The sequence below is a fragment of the Corella eumyota genome, chromosome 3, assembly GCF_963082875.1.
Source record: "Corella eumyota chromosome 3, kaCorEumy4.1, whole genome shotgun sequence".
NCBI lineage: Eukaryota > Metazoa > Chordata > Ascidiacea > Phlebobranchia > Corellidae > Corella > Corella eumyota.
Window position 1 is genome coordinate 3889247 of NC_137492.1, and position 19938 is coordinate 3909184.

At 33.2% G+C, this 19938-nt stretch overlaps 2 protein-coding genes across 3 annotated transcripts; both read right to left on the minus strand.

Moving 5' to 3' along the window:
• Positions 1–172: 172 nt before the first annotated feature.
• Positions 173–13368, minus strand: LOC145746488 (uncharacterized). 2 transcript variants are annotated; one of them, XM_082564782.1, is made up of 7 exons: positions 13211–13368; positions 11788–11847; positions 9555–10425; positions 9199–9332; positions 8693–9009; positions 2475–2739; positions 173–1556 (listed from the first exon to the last, which is right to left on the minus strand). In XM_082564782.1, the coding sequence occupies exons 1-7, from the start codon at positions 13233–13235 to the stop codon at positions 1015–1017; spliced, it is 2214 nt and encodes a 737-aa protein (XP_082420908.1). In that variant the 5' UTR covers positions 13236–13368; the 3' UTR covers positions 173–1014. The 2 variants fall into 2 exon arrangements, with proteins under 2 accessions (XP_082420908.1, XP_082420907.1); XM_082564781.1 differs by having other exon boundaries at positions 9546–10425.
• A 1021-nt stretch (positions 13369–14389) lies between these two features.
• On the minus strand, positions 14390–16979 carry LOC145746489 (cytochrome c1, heme protein, mitochondrial-like). The gene is made up of 7 exons (XM_082564783.1): positions 16829–16979; positions 16271–16419; positions 15983–16109; positions 15436–15606; positions 15190–15337; positions 14883–14983; positions 14390–14620 (listed from the first exon to the last, which is right to left on the minus strand). Exons 1-7 carry the CDS (start codon positions 16934–16936, stop codon positions 14522–14524), a joined length of 903 nt encoding a protein of 300 aa, XP_082420909.1. The 5' UTR covers positions 16937–16979; the 3' UTR covers positions 14390–14521.
• Positions 16980–19938: the final 2959 nt, after the last annotated feature.

Consider the following 19938-nt stretch of genomic DNA (forward strand, 5'->3'; position numbering starts at 1 on the left):
GCTTAAATTAAGAAAATTTTAATTTCCGTTTGTACCACATTTGAATTTGAACAGCTGAAAAACAAGTTTATTTTTAATTTAGAACAGCCACAACCCTATATTTATTTAGACGTATTTAATTAAAATATTTTAAGGCATGTTTTCAAAATATCAAAATTCACAACGGACAAAATAATTGTTTCATTTTTAATTAACGGAGCGACGCTCAAACAAAATAAAGAAGGAAAACACAATCGTAGAAATTTCACATTTTTCGCGCCTACTGAAATAAAGGTAAATCGCAAAACGCTGTAACAGAAACAAAAAGAAAAACACATACTAGTTTAAAAGAGCAAAATAGCACGCATGGGTATATTATTTAATTTACTGATTGTCTTGTCTTAAATAAAAGTCAGTATTACATTTTGTCAAAATTTTTTGAATTCCCAATTTTTTTTGAGCCAAACTGAAAGTCAAATTCCGATTATTAAAAAGAGAATAATGATGCGCAATACATAGTAAACTGAATATCCGACTGGCTTATAACCTGCGGGCAAATGCAGTCAAGATAGCTGCCTTAATTTGGGAGATTGTATATTTTGAAAATACGACTTTCTTAAAATATAAAACTTTAGATTTCAACGTGAAATTTATATCAATATAATAAGAAAACACTTTTTTCAAATTTAGGATTAAGACACAGTATTGCTTTTAAATTGCAAACCAATTATTACATTAAATACATTATAGGCATAACTTTTTGAACTTTTTGGAAGAAAATTATAAATTCTTACCGCCCCTAATAAAGCAAGAAATATTTCGCAAAAATAAAAGTTGGTAAATAGAATAAAAATAGGAAAACAAACAAAAAAATAATAAAAAAAAACATAAAATAAAAACTATTATCTAAAACAATATATAATATGTAAAACAGGACACGAAATAGTCCATATATAAATAAAACACGCGATTGGTTAAAAATAGGGGGCAGAAGTTTAAAACTTTTCTGGTGACTTTGAAAAAACGGGGGTAAAACTAAGTGGGGCTTAAGTTAGGGGAAAGCGAGTTATACTCAGGGGGGGAAGAATATTCTGGAGGGGGTCCCTCCTCGTTAAAGTCGCGTGACTGCGGCGTTGGAAAAAACATGTCAATTTGATTGCTGTAGTTCGTCGAGCAGGGGTTGTCCCTCAAGTGTGACGCGCCAGTCACGACCCCGCCTCTTGTGCCACGGTCGCTTGACGCAGGCGTCACTGAATGAAACGGTATAGTCGTTGTTGGGGCGTTACCCAAACGCGATAAATTGTCAAGGGCGTTACCCATTGCCACAGTGCGGTTAGGGGGCGCTCGCACGCACGAGCTAGAAATGGGCCTGGCGTCGTGGTAACCCATTCGTGACTGTTTCGATTGTTTAGTGACGTAGATAGTGACGTCATCGTTTCGCGCGTCACTCGGGGGTACAGTGGAGAGGCACTTGGAGTTCTTTAGGGAGAGAGACTCGGCTGTGTAGGGGTTATTTTGGGGCCGACTGTAAGCCAGCTGGGTTGTGGAAATGTTGTTATGCATTAAACCTTTCGCTCCTGCAACAGAAATAAAAAAAAATTGTTAAAAATTTCAAAAAAAATTTTTTACTGACAAAATAAATAAAACTAAAACACCAACTTCGTAAAATAAATAAAAAAAATTATAAAAGCTAATACAATTTTATAGGGTTATTTGGGTTTGGCTTAAAATTTCGGAGCAATTACTCTAAAAATTTTACTCCCCAGTTTAAATGTCACGTTTTATACCCAGCATAGCTCTGTGTTAAGTAAATAAGTTCTGTATATATTAATACGTGATATGCTTAGTCATTGGGTTGTAATAAATAATATTTATATAAGGCTTTTAGACCGTATCGGAGAATTTAAAGTTAACATATAAAAGAAAATCTTAACCGCTATAGCTTTTAATGTAGGTTTATATTACTGCTATTTAAAATAATTACTAATAAATATGGTATTTACGTTAAATAATGTATGGTATATTTATATGCCTACAGTTTAATTTTGTTTTTAAAATTACAATACGTTTATTCATTTTCATAAAATAATATTTAATTTGTAATTTTTTTTTTAAATGATATATAGTAAACTATAATGTTTTGTCTATAACACAGTATCCAATATTTCCGAAAATCATCATTTACAATTAAGAAATTTGGCATGCGATTTATGTTAACTAATAATCTCGTGCGGGCCTTTGGTTAATTTGCATAAATATAAATTTAACAAAACGTTATCGGTTACTATAAAAAAGAAAAATATAAAAACTCAGCTCAAAAAACGATTTTCCAAAACGAAACCCTGTAATATATCGTGACATTTAAAAACAATCCAATAAAAAGCAAAATATGTAGTTATATAACAAATATATTATTTATTTGTCATATTTTATTCTATTTATCGTTTTCAGTTTTTACTATAGAAATACTATAAAGAAAAAAACATTTTTTTTACCTGCCGGTTTTCTTGTCTGTGCAGAATATAACATAAACGGTGTGTTCGGAGTTATTGGCTCCAGCGAGTTTGCGTTACAACAACCCGTACAGTTCGTCTTCTTTTTATCTTTATGTCTGCTGTGATGACGGTAGCATCTTTCTTTTTCAAGATTCCCAACTAGTTGACTTTTGATCTGGTGATTTTCGCTGGGATTCGTGGTTGCGATGTGATGCGATTTGAGGAGATTTTTTTCGCAGCAGTAACGACCTCCAGGCTCGGTTATCTGCCGATTATGGAAGGTTTGAAACATTACTTTTAGAAATTTAGTTTTCATTTAAAAATACTAAGAAGCATTAGGCATTTAAAAAACGTCCTATCACCTGTGTTAACTAAGTAAAAAAATACATTTAGCTTTATTTTAAAACAACAAAATGATATGTTAACTATACTTGTAAATGTCAAATAAACAAAAAAAGCTTACTAAGCCATTAAACTAGTTTTTAAATACAAAATACAGTCTAAGTTTTGAACAATGGCAGATTGTATTGACATAAATACTATCTGAACGCATGCCAAATGTGCATACGTTTTATAACACTAGTTTATAAATGCGTGCATTTGTTGCATTTGTCTGCTGTGTACATAACTGAATAAACAAGCGATTAGCGAGACTTGGCATTAATTGTTACTGATGGATTTCAGGCCAAATCCAAATGAAAACAAACATCACACCACAAAGAACAAAAATTCCTAATTAAATACTGGCATCAATGAACAAAAATACATCCGCAGTTTGACTGCGAAATGCGTAATTAACGGTTTTCACTGTCTGCGCCTTGTCAGCAGCCTACCCAGTTCACTGTTATGCAAATTGCCTAATAAATAACGACATAAAATTAACTGAAGTCAGCTGTGTACACTGTCCTATACACTATGGATATGGAAATCGTGTGTCGTTAACAACGACATGTTTACCGTACCTAATAAATTTAATTTAGCACGACTAAAAAACAATACAGTCTATGGCCGATAGCTTACTGAATACATCAGACAAATGGCACACTAGGCGACCTTTTAGCAACCCCGTTTGCTCGCACGCGTTTCTCTAATATACAACAAGTCACGCGACTACGTAATGGTGTACAGACTTAACACATGCTAGCATGTAATATTGAGTGATAACTAATCAGACGACGGAAATGCTTTAAATTTATACGCTGTGTAATCAGCTGACCTTACACTTTCGAACTATATATGACCAAGCAAGTCTGAGTTTCTTACCCTCATCAGACAAATAAAAATTAATTTTAAGAGTATCAATTTTTGCTATGTAGCAAAAAGGTGTATAAGTGTAAAATAAAATTGATAAAATTTACAAAACAAATTTTACATTGAAATTTGGTCGCAAAAATGAGTCGCACTAATCTTGTAAACACATAAACATTAGTGACAAACAAATACAGGTAGTAAGTAACTGATTACGCATCATTTTCCAAGAAAACAAAAATGTCTCGACGCTTATTGCCCAATATCACAAATATCGCGTGAGCATTTAAAAAAAAAAAAGTTTACTGTGTTTCGGTCAGGCCAGCCCCGCCTTCCAAAACAGAAGAAACGTGCACGGTCATACTCGGGATCACGTGATCACAGTCAGTCACGAAATGTGTAGGCTACTGCGGCTTAACTTGAATGCGAGCGTAGACAAAATAACAATACAGCAAAAGCACCCGGGCCGAAGTAAACAAGCTTTTACGAGGCTCTTAACCGATGCCAAGCAAACAAAATCCAGTACTGTTGACCGTGGTTTTCAGCATGACGTCAGCAGTACTGAACCAGTCATTGTATGTGCCTGCAATAACAACCGCTGTGACGTAAGACGACCAGGTAGTAAAAATACGAAACTGTGCTACGATTAATCACGCCGTATTTTTTTTAAAACCACGCTTTTCAAGTCAACAATCTGACAGGTTAATAAACACACAATATAATTAAGTGTTTGATATTAAAATAGTACAGGCAGTTCGAGACTGGGTCGGGGCTTATAAAGATGCGCAGTGAGGCCTTAAATTAGACTTTTGACATTTAAAATGCGGAAAAAAATGGTGGAAAAGAATCCGTGGTTTAATAAAAGAACAATAAAAACCTGGATATTAAAATATCAAACCACAGGCAGAGGTAATTAAAAATAATATAACATCTAGGTTCTGTTAAAAAACCAGCCCAAATAAAATTATATACCATTTTTTATCCCCTATCTAAATAAAAATGCCATTATAAAACCCTCCAATTTCTGTTTTAATTCTCACAATTTAATGATCAATAAAAATATTTTATTATTGCAAATCAAAGAACAAATATGTCGTTGTCTTAAATTCATATCGCAATATTCAAATAGATTGCTTCCCGCGGCGCCGTTCAATGACGTCACGGTGCAATGTAGCTTAAACATGACGCGGTGCATGTCATAGACATATTGATTAATTACCGAGTAATAGATGGGAAACGGGAGAAAATTCGAAATCCATAGCAGAATTGTATATTACTCTCCTTTGCACTTTTTAACCGGTATAAATTATGCATAAAAATTTTTAAAATAAATTTATGCCGTCTAATGAACTTTAAACTAAGTTCTACACATTTCAAATGCATTCTAGCCTGCATTTCTGACAATTGCTTACTGCTTTTTAATTAAATATTACTTAGGCTTACCCTCACCCGATACACCCTATTATATTGTAATTACTAATACGTATAAAACCATTTCTGCCGTCAAAGTCTAGACTTCGTTTCTCCAAATGCCAGCTAATGCATAAATAAATATCTAAGCAAAATTTGTCTCGTCGGTGAAGTCACAAACTAAGAACTGAACTAAAAACGAATCTTTTAGAGCTTTTTACAGATCTAACCTTTTACACTTGAAAGAAAAGTTTCCCGTATGACAAAACCTTGTCTGGGCCGCAAATAGAGGCGGGATGTAAATTGTTATTGCGTAACTCAAAAAGTCGCATAAAGTCTGTATACTCTTTCTAACAGTGCCTGCACTTTTGAACAGTAAAACCTTTACAAGTAAACCGTAAAAAACGACAATATTTGAACTTGTAACATATAAAATATACGCCTATACTTAGACTGTCGCTAATTTGCAAACTGTAACATATCCAGTGGAAAACACATTACGATGCCAACTTATTAAATCCAGTCGTACGTGCCTGCCTGGTCACGTGATCATGTCACAGACGAGCGCTTCCGGAACCGAGTAGGGTTATTTTGGATGTCAATATTTATTTCCCAGTTCTAATTGATACCACACGCGCCTACATAATAAGTCTGCTCTAATCGTTAAATCACGACCCGAAACTTTTGGATTTTTGCGCGATTATTTACTCAAATTCACGCCCTAAAATGCTTTAGTTTTTTTATTTTAAATGCCAAATGGCAAACGGGAAATTCTGCTTGGGCCTGGCAGTCACGTAACGATTCAAATTGTTTTGTCTGTCCGACGTCTCGTTTATTGCGATTCGAAAATGACGTCACTTCTTCCACGTGCGGGGTTACCTTGACAGTGTGTTAGATTCGAGTTAATGAAAGAACCCCGGTCTCAAATTTCAACCCAGTTTCTAAGTTTTGCGTGAAATCGGATAGGAATACACAACAAGGTCTACACGCTGTCTCGAAAAAAGTCGGTCAAATTGGGGGGGAATTTACATCAGACAAAAGCAATTAGAGATAATTAAATCCAAAAATAGCCTTTTGAAATAATAATTACAAAATATGGTCAAATTAGGCTTTTATTTCTAAAAGATAGACCTTTTTATAATAATAATTACTGAATACGATCAACACTTTGATTCTAATTATAAAGTTCAAAGGCAGTCTTAACAGTTTAAAATGCTAAGGAGAAAATTTAATTTATAGAAAAAGTACAAAATTACGAAACATCTAATTTGTATTTGTTTGTTTAATCTTTTAAGGCAGGCAATCTATGCGGTTTAAGTCATGACTAACGGTCTATTAAATACTGATAAGCCTGAATTACAGCCCCCCTTTCGTATTTTTAAACAGTGCTTTTAAAGTCGTATCAATAGAACGAGATTGAACTCGAATGACTAGCCCTACTTTGCGGTAAAACGGCAGACAGAATCGAAAACATAGGGTAATCGCTAAGCCTATAACAATACGGTACTAAAGTCAACTGAACTGTCAGTAAGCACATATTTTGAAGCCTGCAAAAAAGCTCCTTTTTCTATAGGATTATGTTGTAATACTCGTCGAAATTAACGCGTAGAAGCTGGGTTAGCAATTAAATCACGTTTTATTTATCGACTGGAACACTACTAAGTCAACTACACAAACTGTCTGCGGTATTTAAGAGTTACGCCTTCTCCATTACGCACTAGAGCGACCGTGGCCGTCAGAGTTTCTATTGTCGTGGCTACTTCGTGTGCGACCATGCGAAACGCAATGTCAAATAGGGATTAAAAAAGAACCCAGACTTGCGAAAGAAACGCAAATATCGCTCTTCATAAAAGAGACATGCGTCGTTATTTCCTTGCGTGAACGACTCTACATGTATAGCCTCTATAACGGGATACAATCGCGTAGTACCATATCGCTAATACGACTAACACAATTTGCTCATCAATCAAGGCCTTTGCGACCACAAATTTGCGTTATTACTAACCACTTCTGTGTCAATGCTGAATTGTAAAACTACTGGTAGTAACCATACCAGACTAAATAAATAGGCTTCTCGGTATTATATCGAACTGCATTTGGTTAAGGTTGTTTTTCAAAAACGTCAATGCAACACAATGAGAATTCAAAACTGTTTTTCCTTTCCACTTAAGCATATGGACCATTGACTTTTTACCTACAAATTATTGCAGCATAGAGCTAAATTTAACACCCCGTAAAATAAACGGGGTGTGCTCAAATTAAAAAAATTTAACGACCCTATTAAACGCGTCTATAGATTTAAACAATAAAAAGTTCCCAGAACTCTAGTTTTAAATTGACACAAACGCTACTACATTACAACTCGAACTGTATAACTTAAATTATACAAATATAGGTTACCGTATGCTTTGGTTATGCTATATGTTGAAATAAGGAATCCGCAAGTAGACGACTATATAGGCATGGCGCGTATTTAGGTTCTATGCTACGTGCTATAACATCAAGCCGCAGACTATGTCTGTTAAGATGAGGTAGTGACGACGGTATTTAATTTAATGGTGATTACAAAAGTGTGTGCTACTGGATAATGATTATTGCCAAGACTTTAATCGCTTTGGAGTGCATAATTCAACGCAGTCAAATTGTTTTTAATCTATTTCGAGTGTATAGAGCATTTTGTATGGGTTAAAAGGTAGACGACACTATGGAATAGTCTGAAAAATTTTAATTTATTTATTCCAGTTGTAGATATCTCTTAAAATGTTTTATTAGACAGTTATAACCTTACAAAATTTTTTATATTTTTCATTAAAACAATAACACCTAATTTTTATTTTAAAATACACATCAAATGCTATCCACAGCTAAACAAAATGACCCCCGGCTTCTGATTTACCAAATAACACTAATTAAATCTATTTATATACGATCAAACTAAATTAAAACCTCATCGCAATCAAATCGATGCCACCACAAGACAAATTGCCTCTCTTAACTTTTGCCGGAAAGCAAAGATGAGTAAACGTGGATGTATATTCGTAATTTGAGTCAACTCAAATAACAAAACGTGTTTTCCTTCAGAGTGTGTTATCGCATTAATAAATAGAATTGATTCCAAAAAGGAAGCGGACTGTTGTTATGATAAGTAGTCACAGTCAATACCGAATCAGGCAGACAGGAAGCTAACTGACAGTTACGCTATTTCAATCAACAAATTACCTAACAGGGCCTCAATGAACGACAACGACAAAAAACATAGTTACACGGTAATTAAATTATAGCTCGCGACACCTTAAAAATGTATTTTTAATGTTTGAATTAATACAAATGTATGTCAATATACTAAGAACAAAACTAGTTTACCAAAATAAAACATATTGTCTATCAAACAACAAAATTATTTTACTAGGCCAAAATTTTAACAATTAATACCTAAAAAATTAATTAACTAATGACATCACGATGTAATGCACAATTATTTAGGTTTAAACAACATATATAAGGCTAAATATCATACCCAAAATGTATATCCATAAAAAAAGAAAAAAGTTTAAAAATACCTGTTCGTGTTCTTCGCTTTCCTCGATTTGCGACGAAATTTCCGGCCGGAAGATGTCGCACGAGTGGAGTCGTCGGTTCACGGAGCGCCTTCGAAACCGCAGGTAAATGTAGCAGACCACAAAAAACATGGTCACAAAAAATAAGGTGGCCATTGAGATTACTATAACCAGGGTGCTCAAATTGCTAGAGTTGTTTTTTGCGGGGTGTTGTAACAGAGTGGTGTGGGGCGTATTCTTAAGGGTTGAAGACACATTTTTGCTGTTTGAATGGGTAAGTAACACCTGGTCACGCGGCGCCAAAGTGGAAAAAAGGGTGCCTAAAAAAATCAACTTGAACTTAATTCAACCTTAGTCTTACGCGGAAAAGCATCTATGGGAATGGGACTACAGACAGCAGTCTAACTACGTAATTATCTAAACACAGCTGTAGCAAAGGGTAGTCATTTGATTTCTGAATAGGGAAGTTTAAGCTATACATAAATAGGACGACGGGTGCTTTTTTATACCTGATAGCCCTCGAAAAGTATTTTCGAATTGAAAATGGAAAGTGAGCTCCGGTAATTGGCCAGTAAACCTCCACCTTATCTCAACAAATAACACATTGCTGGTAGTATTAATAACAACATTGGATAGTTGGGACCTATATAAATGTAAATATAGAAAATTACATACATCAGTCGTAATTAGCACATTGTACAGAAGCGATTAATGTGTCTAGCCGTTTTCGGCAAAAAAAATTATCGCTCAACTCTTATATCCAAACTAAGCCAATAATTTAAAAAACAGAGTTGTTATTTCGACTAAGTAGTGTATAAAAATGGGCGTATTATGGTACAAATTCTATAATAGGCACCTCACGTACACAGTTCGTTCTTGAGAGCTTGAACTATTGCCACCGCCGTCCGAATACCCAAGCGACGAATTTGCGACGTTTTGAACGTTGTAATAAGAGTTTTTTTGAGAATAACCGCGAGGCGAATTCGAGTTGCAACATAGCTGAAATATCCGCAGCCAATTGTTTTTCTTATTGCGGATTGCCTGCCGCCTTTTCCGCGACTTTTTATGAGTCTTAATTACTTTCCCTTGCACATTAGATGTGGCGGGCGGCCTTAAGCTCGTCAAGGCTTTTTTGTCGGGGGTCAGCTCGCTTAGATTGCCAATCGATCTCTCTCTTGATGACACGTCGTTATTGTTGGCGTTGCCATGACGACGCGATGTTGATAATGACGAATTAGTGCGAGACGCTTTCTTTAAGCGTCGTCGCTTTTTGTGTTTCAAGCAAATTTGTTTATTATTTCGGCGGCCCGCTTGCGTTCTACACAATTCGCGAACACGGGAAGTTTTGCGGGAAGAAAGATGACGTGTGTTGCGGTCCAGCGGCACCTTTTTCATGCTGTTTGAGGTAGATTGCCAGGCCGTTACAAAGGGATAAACGCACGCGCTACTTTTTGTCTTATTCCCAAAACGCGCGCCGTTTTCAAATTGAGGTATTTTTAGCACGACTCTTCTCTTTGGAGGAGCGAGGACGCATAACTGCATCCTCCCCGTGTCCCGATCTTCTTTATCCGATTTCCACGACGGTAAATTTCGAAAATAGGGCGCCACATCCTTCTCCGATTGCCCTTGTTCCTTCGAGACCGAAAAGTCGCGTTCTTTCATGAAAGTGTAGGTATCGAGCTGGGGGGAAAACTGAAATGTCCACTCCGAGGCGGTTGTGACGTAATAATCACAATCTGAAAACGTTAAAGAAACTTTTAAGACAAACTTAAAACGTAGTTCAAATTTCTTAAAATATTTGTATTTTTTTAAGTAAAATTTAAAATAAAGTCTAGATTTTACGTAGAAAAAAAAGGCTAGTTTGTGGTATCATGCTTATATAAAGGTAATTTATAACGAAACTCGTCTACCTTAAATTTAGATTAAATATAAATAGATAATAAAAAATTCCGCTTTATGGATACTTAATTTAAGCTCCAAACAAACAAACAAAGATAATATCATAAGTTTTTTTTAAATCGCTTTTTAATACAAAGATTTATAGTTAATTGTATGGACAATATAATAATTAAAGCATTTAGCGTAGAAAATGCATATAACACTAATAGTGCTGCATATTAGGCTTTAAAGCCTGGAAAAAAAAGATTTTATCTTAGCGGTTAAGTGCATGTACGTTGTATATATAACGCGAAGACTGATAAAATCGTACGTATATTGGAATGCGGTAAAAGTTTTACCAGAACATGTTAAGCAATACTTTTTAAACAAAGTAATAGTTAAAATATGCCAGGGTTAGTGTGTCGCAATTCTGCGGAAACTTTGTTTCGCAATTTTCGATTGGAATTTCGTGAATGGTTTAAGTTCAATCCACTCTCTATATCGGTTTCTATTAAAATATTTTAAACCCAGTTGCGCAAGTCGATTCACGAGGGCGTGATTACCTAAAAATAAATACCGCTCAAGAGACTAGTTAGCATGAGACCTTGGCTATGATAAACATTCGTAAAATGATGCGTAATGACATAAAAACGTAAATTATGACAGACATTGCTTGTAGAATGAGTGGTCTTGGTATAGATCGCCTGGCAGAGCTTTGCCATTTCACACGATTCAAAATGTGCGGCGTGCGGCCTCGAGTCTAGACAAAACGTGACTTGTGTTAGCCGAAAGCAATACACAGGCAACAACACGAACGAAATTACAACGCGCGCGCGAGAGAGCGAGAGAAGAGAACAATACGCACGAGAATATCGCCTCGTCAAATGCGAGAGAGGTAGGAAAAAGAAAGAGAAAGGCGTCAGGAGCGCGAAGTTTTTTTTCCGTGCTTGAAGTTAAAGGACTGAATTTTTGTCAAGGCCATACCACAAATTCAAAGCAATGAATAGACAGAATTGGGTGCTTAACCAAAGTTTGGGTTAGAAACTAATTGATTACACATTTATCAACTGTGACATTGGTATTTACGAGTTAAAAAAAGCCCATTTCCAATACGTTAAGGACTTAACGTGCCAAGTGAGTTTGCCATAATTGCACCCCCCGAAAATTATACAGTAGGGTTTAATAAAAATCCCTACTGCACTTTACCCTACCCAACTTACCAGTTTTTCTTTTGGTTTTAGCTGATTTTCCTGTGCAGAGAAGGAAAAGAGAGACGGTAACTGTAATAGAGAAGGAAATTTGTTAATTTGGTTTGACGTCTGTGCAAGTTCAAACAATTTTGACCGAAATACACACAACAACATGTTATCGACTAGCGAAATATTACCGCAAAAATGCACGACCTTAGAAAAGGTCCCGTGACATTTTTTTACACTACAGTGCATTAAATGGAAAGAAAAATCCTTAAAACCCATTTTTTAAATAAAATACCAAACATATATATATATACCTTAATAGCCATACGCCTAATACTTAAAAAAATGGAATATTTTATTTATAGAGAAACTTTGGGAGCCTACTTTGGGAGCTTCAACGGGAGGTTACTAAGCCAAATATTTTGATTAAAATAGGCAAGGGCGGAACTGTAAAAGTCAAAATTCTAGACAAAATATTCAACAAATTTAATAGATCGAATAAAAAAAACATGCGGGCGAAATCTATTTTTAACCAAATTATTTTTAAATGCTTGTATGTAAGTACGGTATTATTTTTTCAACTACCACCACTGGATTTTTGTAAATATTTTGAAGACCTATTAACAACCGGCAATTTTTATATTAATTTGCCTATAAGCTGCTTACAGTTCTACGGAGATTAGGCACTTCATTTACGAATGTGATTACTAGAAATCGGTAAGTACAACAAACGCAGCTTCACAACACCTAGAATAACAGTGGAGTTGCGATTAAAACCTGATATATTTAACAAATCGGCTGTACGCAGTCACAGCATGCAACTGTAATCCCATACAAGTAGTTTGTTATTTTAATGCCACCTTTTGATCGGACTGATTAGGCTCAAAAGGTCACTGGTCATCGGATTAAAAATGAATGTGGCCTCGTTAATTGTCCAGACAATGTCTGCTAGTTATTAAAAATTTCTACGTTTTCCGGAATTACCGAAAACTTGGCTAGACAGGCCGGTAGACTACATACAATACCGTACACAGAAATTACGTAACTTTAATAATAACGCTCGTTATTAAAGTAAACTGACCCTATCTATTTATATCGTCGCAGAAGCGAACTGGTAAACAGCGCTTATTTGCTCTGACTTTGTCCACTGACGAAATATGAAATATGGCTCTCATACTGTTAATAAAAGTTTATTTCATAACACGTATAATATAACAAACTTTTTAACGTACCAGTATGTGCTTTTAAAGAACACATCAGTTGCATACTTTAATATAAACGCATTGGATAGAAGCTAGAATAACGTTGCATTTAAGGGATCATGTAGCAGCTAACTAACTTTAAGGAAATATATGAATCACGTGAATAACAAACTCGCGTACACGAAACCTACATAACACACTTGTAAAACGACTTGTAATATAAGGCAAAGTTGAAATCGACTTACATATTCGGATGAAAGTGACTTGCATACTGCATCACGACAGAAGGTCAAACACTTCCGTTTATTTAACACTAGTATTGTGTAACCTCCACTTTGTGTATGCGATTCTACATTTCAACATATCCTAGTAGGCCAGTCGCCTGTTAAAACAAGAGATATCTATTACTACTATGTTTCGAATCTAAATACTTTATGAATAAACTGTACTACTGCAACACTTAATAACATAGTTCCTAAACATTATACTGTCTGCGACTCTTTTAAAAGTACGCTAAGTAAGGTACAGCGAAGCTGAAAGGCATTTAAACAAACAACAAAAAGCAAGAACCACTTTTCAATGCCTATATCCAAGTACACGGACATGGCGGATAGTAGAACCGTGACCAAAATTCTCCCGTTTACCTCTTTCATTCTCTTTCCGTACCTCGACTAGACGAAAAAAAGAGAAAGCGCGGAGGCAATAAAAAATCGTAGAGTCGCTTTGCACAATGCAGCACGCTCTCTTTAAACAAATCAGGAGGCAGCCACTTCTTTAGTCTTAGCGATATTGGCGGTCGCTGGCAGATTCATGCTTATTTATCATCACTGGTTAAACTGATTTGGGTGAGTGCCTGCACAGTCTAATTGCATTGGAAATTTAAATAACTTGGGCATAGCTAGGGCCAGCTCGAAATCACTTGGCACTTCGCTTTAAACTCGTTGCCAAATTTACTCCCCTACGGTGGGTTTTATTTCTCATGTCAAGTATGCTGAAACATTTATGTTTATTATGTTTGGTTACAGTTTCATAACAGCGACCACTTGCATTGACCTTATGGTAGAATGGTTTTGACTAAGAGGATAACTACTTAAAAACATATTAATAAAGACAGTAAAAATTGCTAAACCAAATAGCAAAAAGTTTTATATAATTTTATTTAAAATTAATTAAAACAACATAGGGACGTTTTTGTTTCTTAAGCTGCTCTTTATCGCCAACAAGCGCCTAAAAATAACTGAAATGCAAAATGATTTACCTAGCTCATTTTTCCAAAGCTACTTCACATTACTTGTGATCTAAACTTTAAATTAAAAGCACCCACACATATTTATAAATCTTAAGTTTATTATTTCTTGAACTTGCAAACACTAAAACATATTTTGAGACTTAAACTTTCTTAATAAACTCAAACATAAAAAAAGTAACGAACATAGAATTTTATTAGGGTAGATAGATTTTGAACTAGCATGGCATTAAAAATTACAGAGCCTGAATTTTCCAAATTTGTCTAAACAAAAACCAAGAAAGTATATAAATAAGTTTAGTACTGAAATCTATCGCTTGTGAGCAATTTTTGTGCTTTTGACCATTGAAAATACACGTTTCTTCATTAACCACATTAAGGGGAAAAATATGGCCGTAAAGCAGAGCAACTAAAGAAAAAATATCGTTTAAAAATGGTAAGTAACTAAGTAAGGATATCTTTAAAAAAATGTACATAATATTAACACATGCAGCAAATATGTGTTGGCTAGAACATTTAAATCAACTACACAAGGTCCTAGGTTTGATTCCTTACTGCTACACTTGAGTGTGGCTTTATAAATGGGTGACTTTTTGTCAAGCCAAAACTAATCAAAAATTGAATATAATTTTTAGATAATTCAACAGGTTACATGCATTAAATTTACTTACTTTAAATCCATACAGTTTTCTTTCATTATGATGACACTCGGAGGTAAATCGAAGGAAAGTTGTCACATCTTTGGCAAGTTGACTTTGAGTAGCTGGAGTGCCTATAACAATATTTAAAATGATGAAATACATTTTGTTTACCAGTTTTTTTTTTTTTTAAATTATTGCATATACAGCAAAGTCTAAAATTTAAATAATGCGGCTGAGAAAAAATTAGCTTTAAAAAAGGTAAATTTTAAATAGAACAAAAAATAATAAAAAATAGTTTTAATTTAGATAAACAATTGAAAATAAAATTACTACATACCATCTTCATACTCAATAATTTCATTATACAGAGCTTGCGCCATGCCAATAGCTTGACCAGGAAAGTAAACATTAAAATGCTGTTCCTCTGCTAATGTCACACCAGCTGGTGCCTCATAATATCCAGTTAACAACGAAAAAATATAATCCTAAAAAAATTTCAGTTAACAACGAAAAAATATAATCCTAAAAAAATTTTTTACAATTTTTTAAAAATATAATTATTTGTATAAAACAACATTATTACATCTTCTCCATGTCTTCCGAGAATGATATAAGTGAGATCAGGTGGAAGTGCACCGTTGTTTGCAGCTCTTGCCTCTTCCTCATTAGCATACGGGCTCTGAATGTAATCGAACAACTTTCCGGGACGCTTAAACATTTTTCCTTTGTCATCTGGTCCATCAACTACCAAATACTATTAAATAAAACAAGTACAAAATGTATTTCCTTTTTTCATATTTACGATTTTTCAATGTGGGAAGATAGTTTAGAATATTATAATTAATAATTGGCTAATAATTGAGCTGCCGATTAAGTGTTGTCTAAGCACCAGGTCATACAGTTTAAGGATTTATACATAGGGATGTAACAGCATGAGAGCAAAGGAGATCCAACCCAGGGCCTCATGTAAGATTATTAAATTAAACAGATAAAAGCAATATTTTTTACAGTAACTAAAATATTTTACGGTATCTTTTAATCTATTTTCGTTGTAATGCATTCTAGCAAATATGTATCAGCAAAATTTAAAAAAATCTAGCAATTTTTTTTTAGAATACATTTGTACCAACCTCGGCGGCTATTTCCTTCATTTCATCCTCGGTATGAATAACATCAACAAATTTACGGAATGCCATATACTCAAGTCCGTGGCAAGCTGCGCAGACTTGCCGGTAAACTTGATAACCTCTTCGAAGACTTTTCACAAAAATCAAATAAATTATTTGGTAAGGCATTAAGACTGTATTTAAGATTTGCGTAACTAGTTTTAAAGCAAAATATTTTTAACCGGCGTTTTTATTTCAAATAAAAGTTGTCAGAACTTGATAATAAAAAAATCATTCTGGCACTATCTCTACCTTGCTGTGTCCAAAGTGGTTAAAAGTCCATTATGTTCCCATGGATACGCAGGAGGGTGAAGCTCCTCTTCACCAGCATGTGCAGTGCGGGAGTAAGCAATAGCACCAACAGTTCCTACTCCACCTAATAACACTGATCCACCAATTGCCTAAAATAAAAAAAACCTTTATTTACAAAAAATATGTTACATTGTTTTACTGGCCCTAATTTCTGTTAAAAAAATATTTTTTTATTATTTATTTATTTTTGATGTGTCCAACTTTACAGCCCAACACATAGTAACATGTGTTACTATGACCCAGACTGCCTAACTTAAGTTGCCTTTGACAGTTTTTAATATCATTTATTATATTTTTCACTATGAAATTGCCAATTAAAATTAAAATGTAGAAAATATCCCAGAATTTTCTTTAGAAAATTTAAACAACTATTTTACAAAAGTTAACAAGTGTATTATTAGTTATAGCATAAAATTGGTTACAAAAAATAAAAAAAAACAAAACAGAAATCGAAGAAGTTTTTGTCAAAAATACTAATAAAACCAAAAAAAGTTTTACCAGAGATTTGTTTCTTGAATAAGATGAAAACGGTTGCTTTAAAATATTTTTTGAACTTTGTTTAAGTAAAAATTTAGAACCAATTGACCTAGTTAGAACCGATGCCATTCTGAACGTTAAAATTAATAACCTGTAACAATATGAAAACGTTAGAAATTATAATTTTCGGTTTGTTATTGTTATAATTACAATATTTTTGTAAACTAGGCCCTGGAGGTCAAAACCAGAAACTTAAAAAAAATCTTCACGTACAACCGGTGAATTGCAGTTGTAACTTAAATTCGAACAAATTCTACGAGTCAGAGTTGTACAATTAAAATATAATTCATTTTTTATAAAATGTTTTGCCCAAATAAATAACATAGATAATTAATAAAGTATATTAGTTAATAATAAAATATTTAATTCATATTCCGTTTGATTTTTTTTATGTTTTTTAGTGGAAGTGTTGACAAATGACGCAAGGCAATACGAGGGATAATTGGTTCGATTCCCAGTACTTTCATGGCATTTAAAAATAAGTATTTACTTCTAACAAGCTTAAAACATAAACATATTTAAGATATCAGAAAAACATAATCTGCTAATAAAAGTTTTTGTAATAAATAAAATTTAAATTTTAAATAAATTATTTAGGATTTATTAGCTAAGACAAATTATTCTTTATAGATTGTCATTATTACCATAAAAGATAAAAAAAATTACACAAAGAACTTAATTTTTTAACCAAAATAACTTTTGCTTTAAAACAAATCCGTTTACAAAAAAAACTGTTGACTAGTATAATACCTTAAATCATCACACCAGGCCCCATATGATTTAAAAAACTTTCGTTATGGTGACTCAATAGTTGATTGATATTTTACTTTCTGATAATTGTTTTTAAATATGAAATAAAAATGCCAAAAAAATAATTTTAGATTTTTTTTTCGATTTTGTAAGGCAATTTTAGATTTAAGTCAAATACGTACGCGGTAGTCAATATGTGCACATAGCGTTTTTAACATCCTTTAGGTTTTATTATTGCTTAACAAAAATGCTAGAAAAGTTAAGTTTAGTGTTAATAGTTATATTAGTAATTATAAACTTAAACAAAGCAAATACCCCGCACGAATTTAGTGGAAAAAATTTTTATGTTATTACCGACCAAAAGGCTTATCAGCAGGCCTACGACTTTTGTTTAACATTTCCCGAGTCTTCCAAGTTGGTTATATTTACAACTACATCAAGAAATACCTTTGTTAATAGTTTATTACCAGGTGAGATTTTTGTAATATTAAACGTAATGACTAAAAGCAACCCTATTTTAAGCAGAATAGAGATTTGGAAATTTAATTTTAGGGTAGCCTAAGTTTTTTTAAAAGACATTTTTGCAAAACCCAAAAAGGTTTACTTGTTTAAAAAAATTATTGATAGTGCCTAGCAAGAAACTATTAGGTTTACATAGTTTTTGTTTGTTGCATATTTATTTTTTAAAATAGCGCTAAGAACGTAACGCACAAAACTTTAACTTAAGCGTAATTTTACCTTCGTATTACATTATAGCCGGCACTGATGATTACTATATTGGAATGTACAAGGAAACGGACGGAGAATTTTACTGGGTATCCACAATACTCGACAATTTAATTCCTGTAACAACTGACGAGTGGAACACCAACGAACCACTTTATGCGAACGGAGATTGTGTGGCTATTATTTTGGATAATGGTTCGTACAAATGGCAAGTTACTGATTGTGTAACACAGCGACAATTTATTTGTGAGGAAGATATAGGTTCGTAGAACAATTTTTATTTTATAAAAATATTTTTTTTAATATTTGAGTAATTTTATTTTTTTAGATAAATAATGCTTTTACCTAAAAAAATAAAATAAACCAAATAAAAAATTGAAAAACCATGAACTAAAAATTAGAAAGTATTTATATTAAAAAAATCATTTAAATTAGTGAAAAGTAAATATTTTCAAATAAATTATTATTTTTTAATTTATTTTAATGAAATTAAATAATCACAAAAAAATTAAAAAAAAAAATTATTAATGAAATAAAAATATTAATAAAATTTTTAAACCAATTAATAAAATAAATTAAAAAATGGTTAAAAAAAACAAAAGTTTAAAATTTTATTTTTTATTTTAGATGAATGTGCACTAGGTATGTGTGGGGTTGACCAATGTTCAAATACTTATGGAAGTTATAGTTGTACTTCAGTAGCTACTACAACTGTTGCGACAACACCCCCTCAAACAACCATGGTTACCCCTGCTATTCAAACAACCCCCTCAACATGTGCTACAACTGTTGCTCAAACAACACCGACACCCCTCCCGCAAACAACCCCCACATCTGTGGCTACAACAGCTACTCAAACAACACCAGTACCCCCTTTGTTGGTTTGTAAAAAGGGGTTTAGGAAATACAATGCAACTACATGTAAAGGTTACAAATTTGTTCAAAAATTCAATAAATATAAGCTAGTCGTAGTTTACTAAACTATATAGAATTAAACCTATTATTAAAATTTATATATTAAAAAACTTTTTTCCTCTTTTAAAAAAAGGAAAAAATTACATATATTCAAAATTCTGCAAACAAAAACCGCTGTTAACCTCACCATTTAATTTTTTTTAATACAAACAAAAGTAAATTTTCAACAGATATCGATGAATGCCAAAACTCCGACTTATGCAGCAAATATAATGGTAATTGTATTAATTTTCCTGGTGATTATTACTGTGGTTGCTTGCCTAGTGAAACTGGTCCTGGGTTTAAGTGCAAGCGTAAGATTACATTTTTATATTTAATATTTTTTTAAGGATTTTTAAATATAAAAAATTTATATTAACAGAACTAATCCAATGTACTGAGGTAATTGTAAGCAGGAACATAAATATTAAAAATCATTTAGCAGAACTTACTTGACCTTAAAATTTTTATATGATTTTAGCCTATTGCCATGAAAATAAATTCCACAATTATATATTTCCTGATACACTGGCTGATTATATTTCAATTACAGCCAACTCAACTTGCAAACAAGGTAACTAAGTTATTTTATATATTGCTTTTCTCTATTAACATTTTTTTAACAAGCTCTAATATTTTTT

Excerpts from the sequence above, each read along its gene's own strand:
- LOC145746489 (XM_082564783.1), bottom strand. The coding sequence starts at position 16,936 with ATGGCATCGGTTCTAACTAGGTCAATTGGTTCTAAATTTTTACTTAAA. Across the intron at positions 16,420-16,828 it reads ATTCAAGAAACAAATCTCTG|GCAATTGGTGGATCAGTGTT; the intron begins GTAAAACTTTTT and ends TTTTTATTTTAG. Across the intron at positions 14,984-15,189 it reads AATTATTGAGTATGAAGATG|GCACTCCAGCTACTCAAAGT; the intron begins GTATGTAGTAAT and ends ATATTGTTATAG.
- LOC145746488 (XM_082564781.1), bottom strand. The coding sequence starts at position 13,235 with ATGCAAGTCACTTTCATCCGAATAT. Across the intron at positions 9,333-9,545 it reads GAACGAACTGTGTACGTGAG|GTCCCAACTATCCAATGTTG; the intron begins GTGCCTATTATA and ends ACATTTATATAG. Across the intron at positions 9,010-9,198 it reads TACTTTTCGAGGGCTATCAG|GCACCCTTTTTTCCACTTTG; the intron begins GTATAAAAAAGC and ends TGATTTTTTTAG.